General features: G+C 45.9%; 1 protein-coding gene across 2 annotated transcripts in view; it reads left to right on the top strand.

Moving 5' to 3' along the window:
• The window catches only part of LOC142250142 (flavin-containing monooxygenase 5-like), a 62,413-nt gene that overhangs the window by 21,628 nt on the left and 18,617 nt on the right, over nt 1-22,168 (top strand). For both annotated transcript variants that reach the window (XM_075322260.1, XM_075322259.1), the window contains exons 5-6: nt 7,002-7,144; nt 15,080-15,279. In XM_075322260.1, the coding sequence (XP_075178375.1) occupies nt 7,002-7,144; nt 15,080-15,279 (343 nt within the window). The remainder of the gene's footprint in view (nt 1-7,001; nt 7,145-15,079; nt 15,280-22,168) is intronic.

Genomic DNA, 22,168 nt, shown 5'->3' with positions numbered 1-22,168 from the left:
TGGCCTGGATGGAGGCGGGCCCGGCCTGGGGCCTACTTCCGGTCCCAGGCCTCGGGCTAGATTTGACAGGCCGGCAGCAGCCCGGGAACCGGGCCGTGCCCAGCGTGAACCGGAGGCACGGAGAGGGGGCGTGTCCAGCCTGGGGCCTGCTCTGGACGCCAGGCCCCCGGCGGTGGGGCACGTCCCGGCGGCTGCTTCTGGACAGGAGCGTGCCCGGCTTGTGATTGAGGTCAGCAGTACCCCCCGAGGACGATGGGGGGGCCGGGCGCGGGCAGCCAGCAGGGGGGCCGGTGTGGGCAGGAGCCACCCGGATACCTGTACGGCTGCGGAGGGCGGGAGGGACGGCGGGAGCCCCGCAGGGACCGCCAGGTCCCTCAGGTCATCAGCACTGCGCCCGGCGGCCGCGGTCTCCCTCGGGCGGGGGAGGACCCAGCGGGAGGTCTCGGTCGGAGGCCCTGGAGGGCAGGAACCGGCAGCCCCCTGAGCTTGGGGAGAGGCTCCTCCAGGAAGAGGACTCGGTCGGCGGCGGCCCAGGGGACAGGACGGTCTTGTGGGCTGTCGCCGCACAGAAAGCAGAGGACGCCCACCGCCAGTGCCCACGCGGCTGCCCAGGAGGGTGGCTGTGGTGGAGGGGACGCATCGGCTGCGTCCTCTGGAGCTGGGACGGTGGAGGACGGCTACAGTGAGGAGGAAGAAGGAGCCCTCAGGTCGGGGGATGAATTAGAGGAGTCGATGGCGGACGACATTGCAGTATCGAATTCCATCTCCACGTCACGGTCGGGTGAGCTAGCCGTGGATTCGGCATTGCTTGCGGCGCGGGGTGCTGGTGTTGGGGAGGTGGCTGCGGGCACGGCAGCGCCAGAGGGGTCAGCTTTGCTTAGCCAGTTGCTGGGGCTTTTGCAGGGTTTAGCGCGAGCGCCGGCGGCGGCCTGGACAGGGTCGGCGGTGGATGGCGCAGCGGCGAGAAGGCGCCGGTGGGGGCGGGTGTAGGTAGCGAAGTAGTGGAGATTGCAGGCGATAAGGCGGGAGAAAAGGAGAAGGAAAAGGAAGATGAGGTGGTGCGGCTGGATGATAGGGCTAAGAGCGAGGTGTATGTGTGCTTTGAGGGACCGCTAGGGGCGCACCTCAAAAAAGAGGTGAGGGAAAAAATTTGGAAAGGGGAGTATGTGGAGATATTTTCCTTACTACCCCTGGAAAAATTTAACCTAGACAAGGTGAAGCCGAGCTATTCCAAGAAGGAAAAAGAGGAGGAAGAAAAACGCCGTTATAGGCTCATTCCTCGTTCCTTTTCCAATTGGTTGCAGGCGTTCGCAATTTTGGCTAGCGTGGTAGGGGAAAAGGAGCCGGAGCACTGCTCGGCTCTATTCGGCTATATGGATGCGATCGGGGAGGCGTATCGCACGTACGGGGGCTTGGCATGGCTGCGGTATGATGAGCAGTTTAGGCAGCGGAAGGCGTTGCGGCCAGGCATGCGGTGGGATCATAAGGACATTTCCTTATGGATGCGCTTAATGGCGGCCCCGAGCCAGCCCTTTCGGGGCGGTGCCGGGGGAACGGGAGCTGGGCCCTTGGGGATCCAAAAAAAGGGATTGTGCTGGCAATTTAATGAAGGCCAGTGCAAATTTGGTGCAGCGTGTAGGTTCAAGCATGAGTGCTCCGGCTGCGGGGGGGGACATAGTTTGTCCAAATGTTTTAAGAAAGGGAGAGGCAAGGCCGGGGACGGGTCTGGTAAAAGGGAGGACGCCGGTGAAAATAGAGGCGATGGCGCCGTTTTTAAGTAGGGATCCGGACAGGGCAGCGGCGTCGCTTTTGCGGTTTGGTTTTTTGTACGGTTTTCGGATTCCGTCGGTGGTTGAGGCATTGCCTCCGGTTTGTCGTAACTTACGGTCGGCAAGGGACCACCCTATGGTTGTGGGTGAGAAGTTGGGTAAAGAGGTTGAGCTGGGCAGGATGGGGGGCCCATTTGAGAGCCCTCCGTGCAGTAATTTGGTTTTGTCCCCGCTGGGGGTGGTGCCAAAGAAGGAGCCGAATAAATTTCGGCTCATTCATCATCTTTCATTTCCGGAGGGGTCGTCCTGTGAATGACGGCATTGCGCCGGAATTGTCGGCGGTGTACTACGTCTCGTTCGACAAAGCGCTGGACTTGGTACGGGCGGCAGGACGCGGTGCGTTGATGGCAAAGGCGGATGTAGAATCGGCGTTTCGTTTGTTGCCGGTGCATCCGGAGAGTCAGCACCTTCTGGGTTGCTGGTGGAACGGGAAGTTTTATATAGATCGTTGTTTGCCCATGGGCTGTTCGATTTCTTGTTCATATTTTGAGGCTTTTAGCTCCTTTGTTGAGTGGGTGGTGCGGGACGTGTCTGGCTTGTCATCCATTATTCATTATTTGGATGATTTTCTGTGTGTTGGTCCAGCGGGTTCCATGGTTTGCGTTGGTTTGTTGTTCGCCTTGCAGAGAGTGGCGGATCGTTTCGGGATCCCTTTGGCGCAGGAAAACACGGAGGGGCCGGCGCCAGTTATGCGGTTCCTGGGGATTGAAATCGACTCACTGGCCATGGAATGTAGGTTGCCAGAGGACAAGATTGTGGATTTGCGGAGTGCGGTTGCAGCCATGATGGCAGCAAAAAAAGTGCGGCTTAAGGTGGTACAGTCTTTGCTTGGAAAGCTGAATTTTGCATGCAGGATTATGCCGATGGGGCGTGTTTTCGCCAGGAGGTTGGCGACAGCTACGGCAGGCGTACGGTCCTCGGCGCATTTTGTGCGGGTCACGCGGGAGATCAAGGCAGATTTGTTGTTTTGTTACGTCTTCTTGCGGCATTTTAACGGCCGCACTCTGTGGTTGAAGAGGGTGGTACCCAATGATGCTCTAGAACTGTATACGGATGCGGCCGGGTCGGCAGGTTTCGGCGCCATTTTTCAGGGTCATTGGTGTGTGGGAAGGTGGCCCGAGGATTGGCGACAGGGTGGCCTGGTAAAAAATCTGGCCCTGCTAGAGTTGTTTCCAATTGTGGTGGCGGTGGAGTTGTGGGGATCGCAATTTTCGGGACGTAAAGTGTGCTTTCATTGCGATAATCAGGCAGTTGTACATGCAATAAACAGCTTGTCAGCGAAATCTGGACCGGTAGTGGCATATTTGCGGCATTTGGTGCTCAAGTGTTTGCTGTGGAATATTCATGTGGTTGCAAAGCATGTGCCGGGGGTTGATAACGGGGTGGCTGATGCTTTATCTCGTTTTCAGTTCCACAGGTTTCGGGAGTTACTGCCGGGGGCAGACGAAATCGGAGCGGTGTGCCCAGAGAAATTGTGGAGCCTGGTGAGGCAGTGATTGCGGGTTTGATTAGGAATTCGGTGACCGAGGTGACTTGGTGCCGTTATGCTAAAGTGTGGGTTGAGTGGCAGGCAGTGCTGGGTGAGATGTTTGGTAACGAGCGAGTGGATTATTTATTGGCGCTCTTGGCACTGGTGAGTGAGGATTTTAGGGCTGGGAGGTCAGCGTCGGCTGTGGCGCTTAGGGTGGCGGCCGTGGCCTTTTGGTTAAAGGTTAGGGGTGAGCAGGACGTTTCACGGGACTTCCGGGTAAGGCAGGCATTGAAAGGTTTTCGGAAAGGGGTGAAGGTGCGGGACACTAGGCGGCCCATTTCGTTGGACTTGTTACGGCGTTTGGTGGATGGTTTGCAGGGAATTTGTGTCTCAGCGTATGAGACGGTGTTGTTTGAAACGGCTTTTGTGTTAGCTTTTTTCGGGGCTTTTCGGATAGGAGAATTGGTGAGCCCGTCAAGGGTTAGTGGGGGTGGTTTGCTATTCGAGGATGTGTCGGTAGTGGGACAGAGAGTGGAGTGTCGGCTTTGGCGGTCCAAGACGGACCAGATGGGTCGAGGCAGGTTAGTAGTGTTGTATGCGGTGCAAGGGGATGGCTTGTGCCCGGTGCAGTTGGTGAGTAAGTTTTGTGGTCTGCGGGGCGGTCTTCCGGGCCCGCTGCTACGTTACGAGGACGGGGCCTGGTTGTCTCGTTACCAGTTTGTGGCAGTGCTGAGGAGTTGCCTGCACTGGGCGGGTGAGCGCCCAGAGGATTACGGGTCCCATTCGTTCAGGATTGGGGCGGCTACTGAGGCTTCTCGTTGGGGCCTTGGAGATGACATGGTGAGACGGATTGGTCGGTGGGAGTCCTCTCGTTTTCGTGGTTATGTGCGCCCACAGTTATTATCTCGTTGAGGGCTCTGGTTGGAGTTTTGTTGTTCTGCCGTTGGGTTTTGTTGTTCTTTGTTGCAATCTGGAATGCTGGTGTTGTTTGTTAAAATTGTTTCCTTTATTGTAGGAGTGTGTCTGATCTTGATCCTGGGGCACTTGTTCGTTTTCTGGGGGGCCCGTCGGGCCGACGCTCGCCCGAATGGTCGGCAGTTGGGTGTGGACAGATCGCTGGCATCGGTCAAATGGATTGGAGTGCGTGGCATGGAATGGAGCAGGGTCGTGCCGGAATTTGAATATTATTGCAGGATGGACAGACATCCGAACGTGTTGGTTTTACACGTGGGGGGGAATGACCTGGGTTCGCGGGCATCTCAGTAGGGACATTAAGATCGACCTACTGCGTTTATGGGCAAGGTATCCGGGCTTGATAGTGGTGTGGTCGGATATTGTGGCCAGATTATGGTGGAGGGGGGCTTGGTCGGTTGAGAAGATTAATCGCGCCCGGGCACAAGTGAACAGAGTGGTTGCACGTTTCGTGCAGAGAAACGGCGGTTTGGTGGTGAGGCATGTGGACCTGGAATCGCCAAAGTGGCAGTTTCGGAGGGGTGATGGGGTTCATCTTAACGACATTGGTTCTGATTTATGGGCCCTGGGTTTGCGGGATGGTGTGGAGCAAGCCTCGGGTGTGTGGCGGGTCCAGGCCACGTAAGGTGTCACGTGTCCTGTCCTGTGGCGGGGGTAGGTCTGGTCCAGAAGCGGTTGTAAAGGTTTGGTAGCTGGACCGAGAGGCACTGTCTTGGTATGGTGTCTCTGGGTTCTGGGAAATTGCAGGCACGGGGTTCTGCAAAGTTTGGGGGGTATTAATCCGTGGGGTGATTAATACTTCATCTCTGGGTCGGAGTGTTGCGGCCAGGGATATTGGTGTAGGAAAGGGTTTCTGGACCTGGCCTACATAGGGTTTCATGTACCGTTTATTATTATTATGTGTTACCTATTATTGTGTGTTTGGGGTCGCCCGTTGGACGGCGCCCCCTTTGTGTTAGTATGTTAATAATAGGTAATAAAGGCTGCTGTGGCCAGTTTGTTTAACCAAGTCGCATGCAGTCGGTGTGTTATTTTTAGGTTAAGTTTGGGGGGTATAGTAACCATCACGACCGGAGAATCCTTCCTCAGTGGTAAAGTACGTATTTGTATGTGTGTGCTGTCCCTGTGCTATCCATGTGACATCCATATAAAAAGAGAAAACAGTAGTTTGACAATAAATGGCTTCACCCAACCACTTACCATGAGTGGGAAAAAGATTTTCTGGTATCATTCCTATTCTCTGTAAAAAGACCAAGAAAGCAAAAATCTGCCAGGGTATGTAAATTTTTGAGCACAACTGTAATTCAATAATAAAAAAACAGATCCAGTTGTTATCTGTTTTTTGTGGGGCCACAAAAAAAAATTTGTGCAGACCACGTTTTTTGGTTCAGCAAAAAAAAAAAAAAAATGTATTACAGCTGTATTGTAGTCTAATTAACATTTCCGTCCCTATTCAAGTACGGTAATTGGATCCTGTATTGGGGAATTTTAAAGGGAATCTGTCATCAAGTTTTTTCTATGTAATTTCAAAGCAGTAATAGGGCTCATGCGCACGTTGCCGAATTTCATGCATTTACACTGCATATTGCACCGCAGCATAAATGCATGTGATCTGCATCCCCTGCACAATCTATGAAGATTGTGCATGAGACGTGCGCACATTGTGTTTGAGAGCACAGCAATTTGGATGCCAAAATTTTGTTCCCAATCGCTGCGTTCTAAAAAGCAACATGTCAATTATTCCGTGCACTTTGGATGCAGGTCCCACTCTGTCTATGGGAGAGGCTGCATCCAGAGCGCATGAAATTGGCTTTTTTTCTGCAGAAACACTGCATTCATTATGCAGTGTTCCTGCAGCGATTTGACGCGCACATGTGCTGTCAAATCCCTGCAGAAATTTCTGCAGGGACACGTCGCAGCGTGCGCATACAGCCTAATGTAGGAACAGAGAGCCTGATTCTGCCAATGTTTCACTTAGTTAATTGGGTTTAGCAGTTGTGATAGAATCACAGTTTTCCCTGTTGCAGATGTGTAGCCCCATCCACACCAATGATTGGTAGCATTCTGGCAGCTAATCATTGGTGGGGTTGTGGTTAGGCCAAGAGGCAAGATAGACCTTGTCCTGTAGTGCTAATCTACTGCTGATAAAACACTGATTTTATTGAAACAAAAACAGTCTAATAGGTGATACATTGCTAGAATCAGGCTCTCAACCTCTACATCATGGTGTTCACAGCTTACATAGTAAAAACCTGCTCACAGATTCTCTATAATTCCATTTTTGTCATCCAAAAACATCCAAAATTGGTAATAATTACTGGTCATGTGAACATGCCATTGTTGGAGCCATAGCTCTCCTTGTAGGCCTCATTCACATCTCAATTTGATCACACGCCAGTGGCACTATCGGGGCTACTGTTTGAAACCTTGCAAAATGCGATTCAGATGTATCGAATTACGCAGCCATGGACTTTAATGAAGCAGACAGTCACTTTGTGGTTTATCTTACCTATTTGCCAGCAGTACTTGCCTTTTTTTAGATGGGCATATAAACACAGTCCACAATTTTGTTCTTACCTGAAGGTAAATACTGCCGACAATGAGGTCATGTACAGCACAAAGTGACTCCTCCTGTTTCATTGTAATTTTGGGGGGTAAGTACACATCACTAGAGTTGACGTTGTATTTCTAAAGCAGAATATGGGACTTAAATATCTTATTCCCAACAGGAATTGAAAAGTTCAAAGGAAAGTACCTTCACAGCCGAGATTATAAAAATCCCGAGGAATTTAAAGGAAAAAGAGTCATTGTCATTGGAATCGGAAACTCTGGTGGGGACATCGCTGTGGAACTGAGCAGGACGGCATCACAGGTTAGTCACAAGAAAATCTTGGGACCCTTCCAGCAAAATATTTTCTAATATGTTTTTAAATGTTAATACATCAATAAAATTATATTAGACAGAAGTTAATTAACCAGAAAAGGGGATTAACTAATGTTGACCACATTGGTAGGTCTTTGTATGCTGTCTATATTCCTGAAACTTTTACTCATAAATGTTCTATCATGATCTATAATCAGCAAAAACTTTCTGCCACTTACCTCTCCTCCACTCATACTCCCCGTTCTATCCAAACAAAGTTATCACGTCCCATCGCATTGATGCCCTTCCTTTACTGCTCGGGAATTCTCCAATATACAGTTAGGTCCAGAAATATTTGGACAGTGACACAATTTTCGCGAGTTGGGCTCTGCATGCCACCACATTGGATTTGAAATGAAACCTCTACAACAGAATTCAAGTGCAGATTGTAACGTTTAATTTGAAGGTTTGAACAAAAATATCTGATAGAAATTGTAGGAATTGTACACATTTCTTTACAAACACTCCACATTTTAGAAGGTCAAAAGTAATTGGACAAATAAACCAAACCCAAACAAAATATTTTTATTTTCAATATTTTGTTGCGAATCCATTGGAGGCAATCACTGCCTTAAGTCTGGAACCCATGGACATCACCAAACGCTGGGTTTCCTCCTTCTTAATGCTTTGCCAGGCCTTTACAGCCGCAGCCTTCAGGTCTTGCTTGTTTGTGGGTCTTTCCGTCTTAAGTCTGGATTTGAGCAAGTGAAATGCATGCTCAATTGGGTTAAGATCTGGTGATTGACTTGGCCATTGCAGAATGTTCCACTTTTTTGCACTCATGAACTCCTGGGTAGCTTTGGCTGTATGCTTGGAGTCATTGTCCATCTGTACTATGAAGCGCCGTCCGATCAACTTTGCGGCATTTGGCTGAATCTGGGCTGAAAGTATATCCCGTTACACTTCAGAATTCATCCGGCTACTCTTGTCTGCTGTTATGTCATCAATAAACACAAGTGACCCAGTGCCATTGAAAGCCATGCATGCCCATGCCATCACGTTGCCTCCACCATGTTTTACAGAGGATGTGGTGTGCCTTGGATCATGTGCCGTTCCCTTTCTTCTCCAAACTTTTTTCTTCCCATCATTCTGGTACAGGTTGATCTTGGTCTCATCTGTCCATAGAATACTTTTCCAGAACTGAGCTGGCTTCATGAGGTGTTTTTCAGCAAATTTAACTCTGGCCTGTCTATTTTTGGAATTGATGAATGGTTTGCATCTAGATGTGAACCCTTTGTATTTACTTTCATGGAGTCTTCTCTTTACTGTTGACTTAGAGACAGATACACCTACTTCACTGAGAGTGTTCTGGACTTCAGTTGATGTTGTGAACGGGTTCTTCTTCACCAAAGAAAGTATGCGGCGATCATCCACCACTGTTGTCATCCGTGGACGCCCAGGCCTTTTTGAGTTCCCAAGCTCACCAGTCAATTCCTTTTTTCTCAGAATGTACCCGACTGTTGATTTTGCTACTCCAAGCATGTCTGCTATCTCTCTGATGGATTTTTTCTTTTTTTTCAGCCTCAGGATGTTCTGCTTCACCTCAATTGAGAGTTCCTTAGACCGCATGTTGTCTGGTCACAGCAACAGCTTCCAAATGCAAAACCACACACCTGTAATCAATCGCAGACCTTTTAACTACTTCATTGATTACAGGTTAACGAGGGAGACGCCTTCAGAGTTAATTGCAGCCCTTAGAGTCCCTAGTCCAATTACTTTTGGTCCCTTGAAAAAGAGGAGGCTATGCATTACAGAGCTATGATTCCTAAACCCTTTCTCCGATTTGGATGTGAAAACTCTCATATTGCATCTGGGAGTGTGCACTTTCAGCCCATATTATATATATAATTGTATTTCTGAACATGTTTTTGTAAACAGCTAAAATAACAAAACTTGTGTCACTGTCCAAATATTTCTGGACCTAACTGTACCTGACAACAGCCGAAACACATTTCACTGCCACTTGCTGTGTTCACATCGGAGTTCCGTTGCCCCAGCTGTCCTCTAATGTCAAACAATTGGGCTGGCACGCTAATTGCAATTTTTTTTTAATATTTTTTATTGCGTGGAGGCCCTCAAAGAACGTGGTTCCCGTATGCTGAGGAGCATTGCAACTATAAGACTCCTTACCACTGACAGCCAGATTGGTTTGTCAGTCTCCGCAAGGAGAATAGTTTTCCCCTGAGACCCCAGTAAAGGTTCTGCCAGATTAATCTCATACTTTGCACTGACGAGGGACAATCATCTCGAAACACCATGTCTGCAAATTGAGGTTCTGATCTGGCATAAAACCTAGGACATATGAACAGACTTCTTGGAGAGTCATTTTCGACTTTTAGGATTGCTACTTTCAATAGGTGGCATTAGAGTTTGTCTCCTTTCTCCCTGAAGAGACAATTTGAATATTTCCCAGAGGAGCATTGCAGCTATAAGACTCCTTACCACTGACAGCCAGATTGGTTTGTCAGTCTTTGCAAGGACAATAGTTTTCCCCTGAGACCTATGCTTAATTGGTAATTCAACACTTGAGAAATCATACTATAAGCTCAACACTAAATGTGCACAAAATCCTAACTGGACCCCCGCAAAAAAAACATTTGGCGGAGTAGGTGGGGTCACTACACATAGTTGCTTACACAGGAGGACATATCTCCCAACTTGTAAAGACAGGGAGAAAGACAGATATATTGTGGCACCTACAGTTATTTTGCTACTACAGAAGCCCCTTAGTGTCCTCACCCCCTCCAGTACCCCTTTTCTTAACCCCCATAAAGTATGATGCCAACAAAAATGCCCCCCAAATTCAATAATACCCCCACAATTAAATCCTCCACAATACCTTCCGCATGCACAATTTGACGGACCCACAATTTCCCTACACACATTGGGAAGACCCTAGTGACACCCAAATAGTATCATGGCCCACACAGTTCCCCACACACAGTATGATGGTCCCAGTCCCACCACACATTGTATGATGCTCACCGGCTACTCACATAATGTATGATGGACCCAACATTCCTCTTTTACACAGTATGATGGTCTCACAGTCCCACCATGCAATATGATGGTTTGAAAAATTGTTACTATATGTCAAAAAGCAATTATCGCTCACACTATAAATGTAACTGAAAATTAACACCTTTACACCACATGACGTACAAAGTAGATCTTGAGCAGGTATCAGTTCCCGCATCATGATGTGCTGTGAACATCATGGATTTAAACTGTCACTGTGTGAAAAGACACGTGAGAACTCCATGCCAACAGCAGTCTCTGACAGTTAACTGGCACGGGAAGAGATGTGGAAACCAATTACAATGGTGAATCTGGCTGACCGATTACAGCGTGTGATTGGCAGAAGGTGCTGAAATATAAGCACTTTCTGCACGATTACCCCAGGAGCTCAGCTTAACTGGCAGCCTAGCTCCTGCAGCAGCAGCTAGGTCAGCGTGCGTACCACCCCTGGTTGATTAATTAGAGGAAATTCAGCTCACCCCTCTTCACTCCTGATTACACCTCCGACACACGGAAACACCCTGACCCGGGCGGGAAATCGCATGGAGAAAAGAAAAAAAATTCCAGCGTCTCCAGGAGAGTTTGAAATAAAAAAAGATTCTTTTATTTAATCCTTAAAATCATCCATCAGCCTAAACAAGATGTACACAGGCAGGTAGGGCAGAGGAGCTATTCCTACGCGTTTCGACCTGTTCGGGTCTTAGTCATGGAATGCGCAAAAAAGTCTCCAGAGGGGGATAAAATTAAATAAAAGAATCTTTTTTTATTTCAAACTCTCCTGGAGATGCTGGAATTTTTTCATTTCTCCTGGTTGATTAATTCTCCAGATGCCACGATCGATAACGATCACAGCATTTAGAAGGTTGTGAGTGGCAGGGGGCTTAATTTCTTATCCCCATCGGCACTTCGTGACAAAATCAATGGTTGTAATGGTACACGGATGTCATAAACAGACTTCCTGATGTGCGTCGTGGCCTGTTTGACCCAGCCTTAGGCGTGGTCTAAATGGTGTCACTTTTGGAGGTGTGAGCGTTTGGCTGCTCACGTGATGGGGATCATTCACTTGGCTGCATTTCCGAGGTAGCACAGGAACACAAATCTGTTAAAAAGTCCAAATGGTTTATTAAAAAAAATCCAGCATAAACCACTCCTCAAAACATAACAGAAATACAGACGGATTTCAGGTCCATTACACTCATGGTACTCTTGCACATTTTAGATTCACAATCTGAGTGCAGCTCTCTCAGACTCCACTCAGTCACTTCCAGTCTAACACCATAGAGGTTTCTGTGCCTCTTTCACGGAGTCCAACAGCCCCGTTACCTCTCGCTGGCCGTTTCCCCAGGAACACGGATTTCAGATCCGTCTTTGTTGCGGTCCGCCCGCTCAGGTTTGGATACTTCCCAGCATCCTGAGTGGGGCTCCCTCAGCGTCCACTCACTCACGTGTGAAGCCAACCCTCTGCTCCTACAGATGGGTTCCTTCCAGAGGATTCAGACCTCTCTGAGATAAACAGCCTCTCTTCCCTCAGACAGAGGCTCCACGGACATTTTTTGATTTGCATACTTCCCAGGGGGCAGTGCACCTAGGATTTCACTGTTTTGAGCGCCTTTGTTGGCTGCCGGCAGTGTTTTCTCTGGCTGGTCTCCACGAGATCAGTGATTGTTTTGTCTTGTTGGTCTACTAGGCATTGCTCTGACCTAGCCAGAATCCTACTCTACACTGATGAAGGGCAACGTCCCGAAACAGCTGTCTGTGGATGGATACCTGGCCTTGGTATTTCCTTTGTCTTATCTTTAAAATCGTCAAAGAGTTGGATATTGACTAAAAGGTCCACTTAATATGGTGGTCTCCTAAAAAGAGCCACTCCTTGGCTAGGTCCTTCCCAGAGGGATATCTGGCTACTTCTGTGTCGAGACTCCTAACAGAGGCTCCACTGACCTTTTTTGATTTGTGTCTTTTCCCTCAGAGGCTGCTCCTCATGCAATGCTTCTCATACACTGACTGCTCAACACACTCTCTGACTCCATGTGCCAAACAAGCTAATTAAGACCTGTGTCAGACACATCCATAGGCAGGAGAATGTGGATGGCCAGTCCCACCCATCTCTTAGCCATCAATAATCCTGGCCCATTCAATACTATAGGAAAATGTGGTACTACATGTACCCGAAAGAACTCCCAGGATCATACCACTTCCGTGGTACATACCTGTCATCTAATATATAAAGCTGAATGTGTGTATGTATGTGTGTGTGTGTGTGTGTGTGTGTGTGTGTATATGTCCGGGATTGCCATCTGCACAGTCGCAGCTAGAGCCACAAAATTTTGCACACTCACACGTCTGGACCCCGAGAGCGTCATAGGCTATGTTGTGAGGCGAAATTTTAACCCCGTGCATTCCAATTTACCAATCAATTTTGTCCCTATCTACATAATGGGGGGAAAAGTGTACCGCACCGTCGCATTTACAATCACAAAATTTTGCACAGACACCCCATGTGACTCAGGGAACGTCGTAGACTATGTTTTGACAGGAAAATTTAACACCGCGCTTTACAGTTACTCTCCAAAAAACATGCCTTCATTAAATAAATGGAGCCTGGAACTACAGGTTATTAGTAGGAGCTGTGAGTGGTTGCTATAGGAACAAAAGACATTCATAGTATAAGAAGCTTATATGTCAGGTAATAAGATGTCGGTGGGGAGACTGATAGAGAGAGACAGAGAGACAGACAGAGTGAGACAGACAGAGACAGACAGGGAAAGAGACAAACTGTGAAAGAGCCAGACCTGCAAAGAGACAGACCTGCAAAGAGACAGACCTGCAAAGAGACAGATCTGCAAAGAGACAGACCTGGAAAGAGACAGACCTGGAAAGAGACAGACAGACAGACAGACAGACATGCAGACAGGGACAGAGACAGGCAGACAGGGAAGGAGGAGACAGCCAGAGAGACAGACAAAGATAGATGGGGAAAGACACAGACCTTGATAGAGACAGACGGGGAAAGAGACAGAGAAATAGAGACAGACAAAGACAGGCAGACAGGGAAAGAGACAGACAGGAAAAGACACAGACAAAGACGGGGAGACAGACGGGAAAAGAGACAGACCTGGGAAAGAGACAGACCTAGAAAGAGACAGATGGGGAAAGAAACAGAGAGATAGAGATAGACAAAGAAAGAGACATTGACAGGCAGATCTGGAAAGAGGCAGACCTGGAAAGAGGCAGACAGAGATAGACGGGGAAAGAGACAGACAGGGAAAGAGACAGATCTGGAAAGAGACAGACGGAGCACTATACTTGGCCATTTTAGTTAAATCTGTGTGGAATATCTGTGGTGTTGAAATATATGTTGTGAAATGCTTCTATTAGCTTAGTTTTTGCCTTTTAATAATTACATTTCTATCTATTTGTTTTGTGGTTTTTGTGTGCAGAATACAGTTTTGTTAATACATTCTATTTTGTTAACAGCAGTTATTAACCCGGGCGAAGCCGGGTAGTACAGCTAGTTCACAATATAACCGGTCGCCTTGTCACAGGGGGTTTCTGCTGTTTTGGAACCTCAGCAGCTCTCCAAATACTACTTTGCATTCACACTCTATTCCAAACAATATTGCTCTCCAAAAATCAAGCCCTGCTGTGTGCCCAAACAAGTGTTTCTGATGAGATATCGGGTATCCATGTATTCAGGAGAAATTGCTCAACATATTATGTGGTCTATTTTCTCTTGTTACCCTTATAAAAAAGTAATTTTTAAGCTTTACAGTCCAATGTTTTAAAATTCTCTGAAGCACCTGAGTTCAAGATAAAATGCAACATGCCATTTGCTATCCTACCCAATTTTGCACACCAAAAGTCAAAATGTACTCCTTCCTGTCATGACCATGCCAGTTTCTCCCCTTGCTCTGCTGGCTGGGCCTGCAGAGTTGGCTTACCCTGTGCGATCCCCTCCGGGTTTTCAGCCTCTCCCTGACCATGGGGGAGGGGCCTTGTAACCTCAATTTGGACCTTGCTCCATTTTATAGCAGAGCCGACCCTCCTGCCACGCTGCCAGTGATTATTTCCGGCTTCGGTTAATGCTCGACTACTGCTCTGCTCGTGTCTTTCCTGATCCTGTCCTGCTGTCGCTCCCCTCCTCCAGCTCTCCTGACTGCCTTCCTCCGCCCGTGTCTGTTTTCCCTGACTTCCTTGTCTCTGCCCGTCCTGGTGTATTGCCCAACTTCCTCTATAGACCCCAGCTGTATTACCATCCTTCTTCTCCTTTCTTTCCCATCTCTGTTGTCCATTCTCTTACTACCCTCTGACTTCCTTGGTTTACTGACCTCTGCTTGTTCTGACTCTGTCTCGGGTTCCCCTTTTGTTCTGACGTTACCTCTCTATGCATCGACCTAGGCCTGTTTTGATTACTCTCCCCTGGGTTCTGCTCCTCCTAGGCTTTCTGCTAGTTTATCCCGTTTAGTTGTACTTAAGCGACACCTGGTGGTCTAGTTGCTAACTGCACCAGGTGTCATTTCACACTTCCGTTCTGATCCCTGCTGTATACCCAACAGCAGTTTTTCACCAAATATAAGGTATCGATGTACTCAGGAGAAACTGCAAAACAAATTGTATGGTAGAATGTTTCCTGCTGCCCTAGTAAAAATGAAAAATGTGGGGTTAAAGCAAGATTTTTGTGAGAAAAATGTATTTTTCCATATTCATGGCTCAACGTTATAAAATTCTGCAAAGTACCTGTGGGTTCAAAGGCCTCACCAGACCTCTAGATACATTTCTTGAGTTGTTTAGTTTCCAATATATAGTTTTCAAAACGGAAGACCTATTTAGCCATAAAGCATTTTTTTTAATTTTTTCCGCATATAGGTGTTTCTTAGTACCAGGAGAGGATCATGGATTCTAAACCGAGTGTCTGACTATGGATATCCTGTGGACATGTTGCATCTGTCACGTTTTCTTAATACACTGAAACATTCTGCACCCAACTTTCTATTGAATCACGTTGCAGAGTCCAAGTTAAATCAGCGGTTTGACCACGCAAATTATGGCCTAAAGCCAAAACACAGGTAGGTCGTATTGCAGAACATATAATTAACGCCACTGCAATTTTTTTATGGTATGCACTCAGAACTTTAATTCCATGTTCTAATGATGATTATTTGATAAGTGTTTGATGTTGCAGATTTTATTCCACAATTCTGCTTGTTTTAGGTAAATTAGGTTACTTGTGTTTCTTATTGCGTTATCACATTGTTTATGCTGCAGATTTTGTCTCTTTTGATATGTCATGTTTTAAATAAAGCTGCTTTGTTTTTGATACTATCTGCTATTTGGCTTTCACAAAACTTTATTGATAGTCATGTATGGATGACGTTCATTTTGACCTCGTATTTTAAGCAATTCCACTGGAAAAATCATAAAACTCATTGTACTTGCAAGAGAAATTGACGTGTTACAGGTCCGTTTATGCAGAGTAAAAAAGCACAATGGGTGTGAGATTTCCATAAATCCCATCCACTTTGCTAGAACTGTAAAAGTCTGGGGTTTTTGTACAGCAAAAGCATGCAGCATCAACAGCTCACCAAAAACTCATTGTGAGAATGTGACCTAAACCTGACTAATCAAAGGGGTATTCCCATCTCCAAGATCCTATCCTAATATGTAGTAGGTGTAATAATACAATATTAATATTAGCAAATATCTCCAATTAGAAATGTAGTATAGTTCTCCTGATTAGCTATGTTGTTTACCTTATGTTAAGGTCATTGCAGGGCCTTAGGTATCCATGGTTATGACCACTAGCAACTAACTCTAATTAGATACATGGCCGTCCTGCAATGACCTGGACATAGTGAATCAGAAGAGCTATACTATTTCTAATTGGAGGTATTTGCTATTATTATCTATTGTTATCATTTCACCTACTACACATATATATATAGATAGATAGATAGATAGATAGATAGAGTCTAATGGTGGCGGTTGTGGGGAAGAGAAGACCCTATTTGGGAAAAGGCGCTCAACACAGTGAAATCCTAGGGGAGACTAGCCTGAGAAGACACTGCCGGCAGCCAGCGAAGACGCACCTAGGATTTCACTGTGTTGAGCACCTTCACTGGCTTCCGGCAGTGTTTTCTCAGGCTGGTTTCCCCGAGATCAGTGATTGTTTTGTCTTGCTGGTCTACTAGGCATTGCTCCCACCTGGCCAGAATCCTACTCCACACAGATGAGGGACAACACCCCGAAACAGCTGTCTGTGGATGGATAGCTGGCCTTGACATTTCCCTTGTCATATCTTTAAACTCGTCAAGAGCTGGATATTGATTAAAAGGGCCACTTAATATGGTGGTTATGGTGGTCTCCTAAAAAGAGCCACTCCTTGACTAGGTCCTTCCCGGAGGGATATCTGGCTATTTTCCGTGTTGAGACTCCTAACACAGGCTCCACAGACCTTTTTTGAATTGATGTAAAAAGACATAAATCCTTGTGACACATTCATTCCTGCTCTGAATGTGTCAAAGGTCGTCATATGTTTGTATTCCCAAAGTCTCCTATCTCTCTGGGATATGAAGTTTCCTTTCAATACTTGCAATTTCATGTCCATGATGCTGTCATCTGGGTTACAAAAATGTAATTAAAAGGTATCAACTACTGAGGACTCTCAGTTCTTTTAAACAATTTTTTTAGCTGAATAATGACCACAGACCACATTACAGTTGAATGGGCAGAGAGTAAAAGCCTGTAAACAGTGCAAAATTTTTAATGAAACCCAATTGCAAATATAATTTTTAGTCCCAAAAACATGCATTTAAGTTAAAACCTTCTTTTTTTTTTTTTGCCAAAGGTGGGCAACCTTTTTAAGCAGTGTTGTATCAACCGTAAATGTTTGCATCTGATAAGAACTATACAACCTAAAGCCATATCTATACTGCTAAGCACTGCTAGGTACAGAACCAAGGTCATGTACATTACAAGACTGCGATCTAGACAACAACAAACACCCATGTAACTATGTATTACTATCACAATATTGTCGGACAGCATTATCAAAGGAAACGTGGCTGCAATGTTGATTACTTAAAGGAAAGCTGTCACCAGGTTTCTCCCATATAAACTGTGACCACCACCAGTTAGTTCTTATATATAGTATTCTACAATGTTGTACACAAAGCCCCAAGTCAATCTGTATGACATAAAATATACCTTTTATTATACTCACCTGCGAGGCGGTCCGATCCGATGGGCGTCACTGGTAGAGATGAGCGAACCTGAAAATCGGTTTTCAAAGCGAACACCAAATTTTAAAATCAAGGTTTTGGTTCGGATGCTTTACGTGCGGAGAAAACTCACGAGAGCATCGCTGTGCTCAGGTACACTTGGTGCTCAGCCATGTACAAGCCGCTTGCAGTGTTTGAACGGCGCATACTGGGGGTAACAACAGCGTGATCACATGTAGTGTGCACCAGCAAAAAAAAAAAAGTTTGAAAAAGCCAGCCCTCCTCCGGACGTTATCTGCTTATGACTGTCTGTCTGTGGGCGGAGACTCAAATTACCAATCAGTGACTAGATCTGGGGTTCACGTCAAGCTCGAGCCTGTGGAGCTAGGCTAGTTTGCTGATGGTGAACCAAACCTTGACGGAACTGCTCATCTCTAGTCACTGGTCTTGACCCGGCGCCTACTCTCTGTGTGCGATCCGTGTGACACCCGTGCTGCCAGAGAAAAAAGAGACATGTCTCTGTGTGTTCTGTGTATTGTGTCTCATATACATGTGCATGAGCCTGGAGTATGAACAGGTAATGTCTATGTAGAGCAGCAGTAGAGTGGGCTCTCTGGGATGAATTCCTCCTCTGGGCCCTAAGCACTGATCACAAATAATTTATTTATTTGAGGTAAAACATTATTTAAAAATAGGCAGGGAAATATTTTACCTCACAAAAAGAATCAGGTATGACCCCATGCTGTAATATCTTTATACCTGTTTGCGTCATATGTGTATAAGTAAAAAAAAGTTACAAATTTTCTACCACAAAAAAGTGATTTTTTTTTTTCATGTAAATATATTTTATCACACATCAATAAAACCTACACATATTAGGTGTGCACATTATTGTAATCACCTAGAAAATTAATTCAACAGGTTTTTTTGGGGGTGTATAATGTGAACAGTAAAAACTATAAACAAAAACTAAACAAAAAATAGTTTTTATTCTACAGTGACATGCAAATGTTTCTGCACCCTTAGTCAAAATTACTGTTCTTGTGAACAGTTAAGCAAGTTGAAGATTAATTTCCAAAAAGGCATAAAGTTTAAAGATGACACATTTCCTTTGTATTTTAGGCAAAAATAATCATCTTTTACATTTTTAAATTAACAAAAAAAGAAAATTGACCAAACCAAAAGTTTGGGCACCCTGCATGATTAGTACCAAGTAGCACCCCCTTTGACAAATATCACAGCTTGTAATCACTTTTTGTAGCCAGCCTGGAGTTTTTTAATTCTTGTTTGGCTGGAATCACACTTGTGCGTGTAAAATCGGACCGAGTCTCATGCTAGAAAGTAGCATGAGCTCTGTATAAGTATTGATCAGCACGCAATGCAACAGCAATGCGTTTCTGTGATTTTTCAATTGATTGTAGTCCATGTGCAATCCGTGTGTGATCCGTTTGGGATCTGTTTTTATTCTCAGCAGCTATGTCATCTGCCATTCAGCTCTGCTACATGGCCGCTGACAGCAGACACAGACAGAGCCGGGCGATCAGAATGAAGTCGGATGAACTTCACCCGACTTCATTGTCATCCTGCGGCTCTGTCTGTGTGTCATGGCCTGATTTTCGGTCACCAGTGAATGTCTCACCGGTGACAGCAAATACCCTGAGTGACTGAAGTGATCTCCGCTATAAGCCGTTCCGTCACTGAGGTTACCCGCGGCCACAGCTGAAGTCCTCCAGCTGAGATCTGTGGCCACGAGTGACCTGAGTGATGTCATCGCTGATAGCGCGACTCACTTCAGTTGCTCTGTGGAGCTCACAGAGAGCGGTCGTGTTCTGTGGCCGCTGTCTGTCAGCTTCCGATGTAGCAGAGCTGAAAGCGTTGTGAGACCTCTGTGGATTACGTCAGACCTGGAGGGGTATTTGGGGACTTTAATAAAATGATGAAAGAGGTTGTTGTTTTTTGTCGTTTATTACAAATAAAGGATTTTTTCGATTGTGTGTGTTTATTTTCTTTAACTAACAGGTTAATCATGGAAGGTATCTAGGGGAGACGCCTGCCATGATTAACCTAGGACTTAGTGGCAGCTATGGGCTGCTGCCATTAACTGCTTATTACCTCGATTGCCACCACAACAGGGCAATTAGGGATCAGCCGGGTACAGTCCTGGGACTGTTGCATCTAATGGATGCAGCAATTCTGTGCGGCTGCAGGCTGATATTGTTAGGCTGGGGGGCTCCCCATAATGTGGGGTTCCCCCTTCTGACAATACCAGCCTCGAGTCGTATGGCTTTTCCCATGTCTGGTATCAAAATTGGGGGGGACCGCACATCGTTTTTTTTAATTATTTATTTTACTGCATGATATAGACATGCACCGGCAGCTGTTAGTGGTTGCAGTGAGACAGCTGTCACTCATCATGGGGGCGTGTCTGACTGCAACCAATCATAGGCGCCGGTGGGCGGGGAAAGCAGTGAATACGTGATGGAATAATGAGCGGCCGGCATTTTCAAAAGAGGGGAAGCCGCCACAGTGTGAACGCCGCGCCGGTGATCGTGGATCGGTGAGTATGAGGGGGGGGAGAGGGATAGACCGACATGGACAGAGAGAGAGACCGACCGACAGAGAGAGAATAGAGACCTAGAGGGAGAGACCGACTGACAGAGATAGAGATTGACCGACATTGTCAGACCTCACTCATTTCCAGTGTTTTCTGAAACATGTGATAAATGTATTTTGAAAAGCGGATGTCACTAGGATGGTGTGTGCGCCGTCCATGTGACATCCATTCCATTCATTTACCCGCTCCCATAGAGTTGCATTGGAGAGACTCGCATGAGAAACTCACCAAAACGCAGCATGGTGCAATTTTTTTCTCAGTCCGATTTGGACTGAGAAAAAAATAGCAGATGGGAGCTGCCTCATTGATTTAACATGGGTCTGAGTACAATGCGAGAATTTCTCGCTTTGCACTTGTGTGAGTTAATCGCAAGTGTGAAGCCGGCCTTTGAAGGATTTTCATCCATTCTTCCTTGGAAAAGTCTTTCTGTGAGATTCCTGGCTCATCATGCATGCACCACTCTTTTAAGATCTAGCCACAGATTTTCAATGATCAGGGGACTGTGAGATCCATTGTAAGACCTTCATCTTGCACCTTTTGAGATCGTCTATTGTGGATTTTGATGTGGGTTAAGTATCATTATACATTTTTAGAAACCATCCTCTTTTCAGCTTATATTTTTTATAGATGGTTTTATGTTTGCTTCAAGAATTTGTTGAAATTTCATTGAATCCATTCTTCCCTCTACCTGTAAAATGTTCCCCCTGCCATTGGCTGCAACACAACCCCAAATCATGATTGATCCACCCCCATGCTTAATGGTTGGCGAGATATTCTTTTCCTGAAATTCTGTGTTCTTTTTTTTCTTCACACATACCATTGATTATTGTGGTCAAAGAGTTCTATTTAAACCTCAATCAGTCCACAGGACTTGTTTCCAAAATACATTAGGCTTTAGATAATCTTTTGTATGCTTCTGAATTTTATGGTGAGGAAGCAGGAGAGGTTTTCTTCTGATGACTCTTCCATGAAGGCTATATTTGTTTAGATGTCGCTGAACAGTAGAACAACTTCAGAGTCTGCTATTTTTTCCTGAAGGTCTTTTGCCATCAAGCTGGGGTTCTGATTTGCCTGTCTAGCAATCCTATGAGTAGGTCTCACAGAAATTTCACTTAGTCTTCCAGACCTTATCTAGACCTCCACTATTCCTGGTAGCTGCCATTTTTAACTACATTTTGAACTAAGGAAAAGGCAACTTTAAAATGCTTTGCTATCTTCTTCTAACCTTCTCCTGCTTTGTGGGCCTTCACCATTTTAATTTTCAGAGTGTTAGGCAGCTGATTAGAAGAATCCAGCTGCTGTTTTTTGACACAAGGTTAGAGGAGGCTGGGGTTTTCTAAAGCTGTGAAATTGGCATCAGCTGGCCTTTCCTAACAATGATAGTGAAAAAGCCATAACAGTAACAGGCTAATTAAGATTCGAAACCTTGTCAACGTTATGTGAGCACACAAATCTCCAAGGTTGCCCAAGGGTGCCCAGACTTTTGCATAGGCCCATTTACCTTTTTGAAATTTCCAGAGAGGTGCGTGATAACACGCTGAGTGGGCAGACTAGTCTGGAGAAACAAATTCCCCACCAGCTACTCAAAAGGCAAATTAGCCTATGAAATTCAGAGTTTATAAATACTTTTTTTAAAACATGTGTTTAGGGGTAAAACACAATAATAGGCTAGTTAGGCAAGATAATTAGCTATAAATATACAAATGCTGGTAGGCTGGAGGGCATGAGTGTAGAGAAAAACCAGCATCCACAGATAATTCCTAAAAACCTTTGCTTTATTTACTACTAAAGTTAAAACATAGACACAGTCCGGTCTACTTTAGAATGCTGCTGCTCAGGAGCCGGTCTGACTCTTTCCATGCACTGTGCCTTCTGAGATGTCCTATCCTAATATTCTGAGCTAAACTGTTATCTTTTTTTGTGGAGGGCAATGGGGACCTGTCAGTTTCCTGTTCATCTTGTAAGTTGTGACAAGGAGAAACCTATTACAAGCAGGATGCAGGGGAGGCAGGCTAAAGCTGCATCATTCAGGAGACTCCACAGTGTGAAGCTGCATCATACAGGAGACTCCACAGTGTGAAGCTGCATCATTAATGAGACTCCACAGTGTGAAGCTGCATCATT

The sequence above is a fragment of the Anomaloglossus baeobatrachus genome, chromosome 8, assembly GCF_048569485.1.
Source record: "Anomaloglossus baeobatrachus isolate aAnoBae1 chromosome 8, aAnoBae1.hap1, whole genome shotgun sequence".
NCBI lineage: Eukaryota > Metazoa > Chordata > Amphibia > Anura > Aromobatidae > Anomaloglossus > Anomaloglossus baeobatrachus.
This window is presented reverse-complemented; position numbering and strand designations above follow the sequence as displayed.